Source organism: Phaseolus vulgaris, chromosome 7, assembly GCF_051622355.1.
Source record: "Phaseolus vulgaris cultivar YP4 chromosome 7, ASM5162235v1, whole genome shotgun sequence".
In the NCBI taxonomy this organism is placed as follows: Eukaryota; Viridiplantae; Streptophyta; class Magnoliopsida; order Fabales; family Fabaceae; genus Phaseolus; species Phaseolus vulgaris.
This window is the reverse complement of record NC_143504.1, coordinates 15383586-15389765: the sequence shown is the minus strand read 5'-3', so window position 1 is coordinate 15389765 and position 6180 is coordinate 15383586. Positions and strand designations below refer to the sequence as shown.

General features: G+C 43.0%; 1 protein-coding gene across 1 annotated transcript; it reads right to left on the bottom strand.

Moving 5' to 3' along the window:
- Positions 1-2114: 2114 nt before the first annotated feature.
- Positions 2115-5453, bottom strand: LOC137829182 (uncharacterized). Its single transcript, XM_068635977.2, has 6 exons — positions 4880-5453; positions 4574-4815; positions 3910-4349; positions 2872-2931; positions 2758-2767; positions 2115-2189 (listed from the first exon to the last, which is right to left on the bottom strand). Exons 1-6 carry the CDS (start codon positions 5451-5453, stop codon positions 2115-2117), a joined length of 1401 nt encoding a protein of 466 aa, XP_068492078.2.
- Positions 5454-6180: the final 727 nt, after the last annotated feature.

The following is a 6180-nucleotide window of genomic DNA, read 5'->3' as shown; positions in this document are numbered from 1 at the left end:
CAGAAACCACCGTTTCTCCTACGGATAACACAACGAGCCAAAGAACTCAAACTTCACCGAACAAATCTCGCGTAAACAGCAGAAAACCTCACTTCACCGAACAAAAACCCGAAAGAACGGTGGAAAACGCGAAATCACCGAACAAATCTCAAACGAACAGCGAACAGTGGTTGCACCAGCACACAACCACGCAGAAAGCTACGAAAACCTCCAAGAACTCACGCTGTGGATGGGAACAGGTTTTACACGGCCCCACGGTGGGCGCCTGATGATCCTGCCTGTTGACCAGAACGTTGGAACCTGCCTCGTCAAACTTGGATCGACGTGCGCACCGCTTCAACCTCCGTCCTCCGCCAAGATCCACCTCAAGAACCTGCAAAAGAACAGAGCGGCGCCGCTGCGGCCGATCGCACTCCAACGCCCAAGTCAGTGACCGAACCACCAAATACTAAGAGCAATAACACTCAAGAACTCTCAAGGAACCGTGCAATGTTCTCTCTCACAATATGCTCTAGAACTCGCAAGCGTAAAGAGTGTAATCTGAACGTGCGTACCTCAAAAGTTCGTTGGGAAACCCTTAAATACCTGGTCACTTTCTCTCTCCTGGCAGTTACAGACCTGGACACGTGGCTCGCATCCAGTCGTACACGTGTCATCATCTGGAGCCTCCTTGACTTGGGCGCTGCTTCTGACTCTCTTTTGGCTAAGTTACTTATGCATGGTACTGCCCAGTGCATAACTAACTTGGGAGCGCGATCTCTACTAGAATTGGCGAGTTAGGGTGCCTTCGTACACCTTCCCTGTGGTCTCGCCGGCCGCCTTCATAATCTGCACCACCTTCATCTCTGGCGATGTGCTTGCTCTGGCGATCTCCAATCACTTGGTCGCCTGAGTTTACATCTGGCGACTTCATCTTTAACCCGGTGACCGCCGGTTCTGGTATGCTGGAGATCGGAACACGCCAACTTAATAACTGGCGACTTCACGAGCCCCCCGACTTCTTTCCCTTCTGCCAACCTGGCGTCTTGTCAACACGCCGATACTGTAGCTTGATGCCACGTCATCACTTCCGACTACCAGGGTGGTACAATTAGTATATGAATTATCGAAATAAAATTTAAATTCAATTCAAATATATATTATCAATAAATCATATTTGACTTGTCCATATATAATAGTGGAAAATAAAGCTACTAAAAATGTCCTTTTAAAAAAAAACTTAATCAATCACAAACTTGTGGTGAAAATTTCAAATTAATAACACTATAAAAACACATTATTTTTAATCTAACAAATTTAATTTTAATTCTAAAAAGCTTATTTCATTCTATATATATAAAACAATGTGAACACACCTAGAATAAATTTCTTAGAGAAACAAATATTTATGTGATGGAATACATAGAATAAAAGTAGATTATTTTACAAATTAATGTACCTAAAATAATTCTTTTTAAATTTGGAAAAAAATTAATTTCAAATTTAGTATAATTAAAAGTGAATGAGTTTATAATTAGGATATGAGAAAATATGTTCTTTTATAAATTTTTAATAGATTTCTTCTTCTTTTTAACTCTTAAACTAATATTCTTAAAAAAAATAATTAAGAGTTGAATGTTGATAGTGAACGGTTCTCGGTTGGACATTCTCTTCTTTTTTTTGAGATCTGCCATGTAGCGAAACTCTGTAAAGTCGTCTGGTAGGCTTTACTTTTAAACTTTCGACATAACATTCGTGTGTGACTTTTTGATCTACGTGGACTATGACGATATCCCCGTCTGTAGATGGGGGGCAGACACTATTGCTTTGAGGCGGTTTATGGAAAACCGACCCAGTAGTATGTTGTATGCATGAGGTATTGGCATTTACTAATTTGTTTTTATCAGCAAAGAATGAAATGAATTAAAGAGGGATACTTCAGGGGTATCCCAACCCGTTTACAATACCAAAAACTACACCCTCCAGGGGCTAGACCCAACCGTTCTAACTAAACATTTATATGTGTTTGCTAGCACAAAAGAAGCCTAACAAATGAAAGCTTAAAAACGCACAAAACCATAACGTGAAGCTTGATGGATCAGGGGCACTTCTGCAGCGATACTCCCTTGACATTATCAATCTCTATAGCCATCACAAACCAACTTAGTAGACCAATATCCATAGTTCCTAGCTATAGCCCGCATAGCAACCTGTAGTAAAAATTCAGTAAAACAACAAAAAGAGAAGTATTGTTCGTGATTTCAAAATGCTGCACAACAACACTTGAATAACTACAGTCTAGATAGCATATGCTCTAAAACTAGCACTAGTAAAACCAACAAGCACCCACACACAGCAGCCTTGAACCAAGATGTTCTTGATAGAATCTCCCAATAGACCACACGGAGCCATGTTCGTTAGATCCCTTCCAGAAACACCTTCAACCACAGTACCAAACCCACATCGAAATTACAATGGATCCAGCCCAATAAAAATTGAGCCACGAAACCACTGCCAAGAGGGCTACATCTACACTGTTGAAGGCCGACCAGGTCCTCCAGAGGACCAGTTGCCATTGTATTCAAGTGTCTAGGCAGTAGCAGGCCAACTTGTTATTGACATCAGACTGCATAAACCTGAGCCACGCTCTAGCAAGGGTCCCTTCTGCACACCTCAACTTTGATCCAACCCTTAACCACCCCTTTACAGCTAGCTTGTATTCTTTTGAGACTTGATCTCCTGTGGAACAAGCATAAGTCCTGCACCCCTAAACCGTACCTCTGCAGAACTGCAATGCATATTGCACCATATATTAATGATTTCTCCACTCCAGCAACCTCCAGCAAGACTTGTAGAAGCTACCCATCCACCTCTCCTTCATCTCTAACCAACCTGCCTAACCTCCCTTTCAGCCTCTGGCCATGAACTTCAATGCGCCCCAGATGAAAACAACTACACCCAGTGACAATCACAACAAAACCAACAACCAGTGAAGCCTGATTCTATAATTAAAAGCTCCTTCTATACTTCAGCACTTTCATTCCTCCATCCTCTTGCTTACCTCGTCGAATAGGCATATGCCACTTTGCGCCAACTACTCCCAGTTCTTCATTCCTCTTCAGTTTACATCAACATCTTCACGAGACTTTGTTGGCATCAGCAAGGGGTTGCACCACGAGACCCTTCACTGCACCCCACCAAGTACCACCTCTTCAAACACATTTCCAAATTGTGCATCTACTAACCATATTCCTTCCTGCAGCAACATGGATAGTACCCCAAGCTAAGACAAGGAGAATTTAACCAGACCACAACACAATGAGCATACCAGACCTTAGAGGAACCGTTCTACACCACCCCTAGTAACACCCCCACAACAATCAACCAAAAAACACCCAAACTAGTGGCCAAAGACCCAAGAGACCAGCTCCCCCATAGAGGAGCTTCAACGGCCCAATCCAAGATAAAAAGAGAACCAGGAGCATCCTAGAGGTCTTTAAGGACCGAGGTATGCTAGACGGCCCTACTAGGTATTAGAACCAACCTTCTTCGGTTGCATTTTACAGCGCAACTCAAACCATAATAACTCCGCCTAAGAACACTTACCTACAACTCCTAATACATGATAATGGGTCCAAGAACGACTCTGCATAGGAATAGTTAAAGTTATGTGCCTTGTGCTTCATCCAAAGCCAAGATTTGAGTTGAGCTTTTGAGAAAATTTCTTCCGCATCTGCAACACCTTGGTTAAACACAACCAAGTTTCTATGCTCCCATAAACACCATACAACAACAGCCCATATCCCTTTCCAAACCAGATTTTGGTTACTACTACATTGGGTCAGATGAAAACTCTTGAAATGGATTATTATCTCTTTATGTTGTACAGATGAGATTCCAATCCATTTGAAGCATAAAGACCATACACACCAGGCACATTTACACTCTATAAAGAGGTGGTGACACGATTCTTCCTCAGACTGGCATAAAGCACAGGCAGTTGTGTTTAGCAAGACCCCTCTCCTACTTAAGCATTCTCTTGTCGGCATTCTTCCTAGCAGCACCCTCCAAGTTGTGATCATCACATTTGGGAACGCCTTAATCTTCCACAAGAAGTTGAACACATCAAGTTGAGGGCCTCTTTCATACTTGGTGAGGCATTCATATGCCGAGCTCACCGAGAAGCAACCGACTTCATCACCTCTCCATATTTGGGCATCCTTCTCATCCCTAGATACATTTGCCCTAGATATATGCATGCCAAGCTCCAATTCCATCGGAATTTCCCACTCAAATCTACCTCGCCTCCACTTTAACTTCCACCGCCACCCCGATTCTTCCCACACACCTAACTCTTCCACCCTTTGACCCTGGTTTAAAGATATAGAAAACAATCTAGGAAATACAGTTTTTAGGGGCTGATTTCCAATCCATACATCCTCCCAGAATTTCACTTTATCACCCTTTCCTAGTGACCATCTGACTTCTTCTTGAAACTATCCTTCGCCACCTCCCTCCTTACACATCTTCACCAAATCTCTCCACCACCAGGATTGGAGTTTTACTGATGTTTGGTGATTATTGAACTCCACACCATACTAAGATTCCAGGCATTCCTTCCACCTCCCTCTCTCATTAGAGATATAACGCCATCTCCATTTAGCCAGGAGCACAGTATTAAACCTGCGGATATCCCTGAGACCCTGTCCTCCTTCCTCTCATAGTTTACATACATTCTTCCAACTGACCCATGAGATCGATATCTTCTCCTTTCCCCACCCCCATATAAACCTCCTTTGAATGCTAACAATGCTTTTGCATACCGACTCCGGTGCTCTAAACAAGGATAGATAGTAAAGCGGAATTGTTGTGATCACGAATTTTAAGAGACATATCCTACCTGCCATAGATAAGAACCTTCCTTTCCATACACTAAGCCTGGATTTCAGCTTATTCAAAACCGGCTCCCAAAACTTCTTCTTCCTTGGATTACCTCCCACTTCTATGCCAAGGTAAGTAAACGGGATGCTCATCTGCTCACAATTCAGAGTCTCAGTATAGTGTTCAATACTACTTCTGGGGACATTTACACCTGCAAACCTTGATTTGTGGAAGTTAATCTTCAGACCTAATGTTAGCTCAAAACCCCTTAAAATTGCTTTCAGAGATAGAACATTGGTGAGGGAATCCTCGTACAAGAACAGAGTATCGTCAGCAAACTGGAGGATGCTGAGGGCAAGCTCCTTCTCCCCGATAATGATGCCAGATAACAATTTATTTTTTACAGCTTGTCTAACAAGCCCAACAAGTCCTTCGGCAACCATTATGAATAGAAAGGCGGCTAGGGGGTCACCCTGTCTCAACCCTCTAGACGGTTTAAATTCCTCTGTTGGACTCCCATTGACTAGCACTGACACAGTTGCACTTTCCAAGCATCCTTGCATCCACATAATCCACCTACTATGGAACCCCATCCTACGCAGCATCTCATAGAGGAACTCTCATCTAACTGAGTCATATGCTTTCTCAAAATCCACTTTCAAGCATAATCCAGTCCTTCCACCCCTTCTAAGGTCCTCAACCACCTCATTGGCCATTAGGACACTATCTAAGATCCCTCTGTCCTTTAAGAATGCTGATTGACTTTCATCAATAACTGATGGTAACACTTTCTTAATCCTTCCAGCTAGCACCTTTGAGATGATCTTATACTGAGCACCAACTAAAGAAATTGGTTTATATTGTTCAAGCTTTACAGGGAACCTTACTTTGGGGACAAAGCCACAAAGGAAGCATTACAACCCCTTGGAATGCACCCAGTCTCGTGAAAGAGGCGCACCGCTTCCACAATGTCTTTCTTCATGACCTCCCAATTCTTCTTGATGAAGTTGAAGTTGAATCCGTCCGGACCTGGGCTCTTTGTTCCTTCACATTGCCACACCGCATCCCTTATGTCTTCCTCAGAGAAGCCAACAATAAGATCTTGACTAGAACCTGAAGAGAAAGCCTTAAACTCGACCCCATCAAGTCTAACATCGAAATCTTTCGTGGCTTTAAATCTATTGTCAAAGAGCTTCTTCGCTTCAGAGCGAACCGTACTCGGTTCCTCGCACCATTTCCCCCTACCTCAATACCTCTAACTTCATTTCTAAGTCTTCTCCATCTCAAAGACGAATGATAAAACTTGGTGCAAGAGTCCCC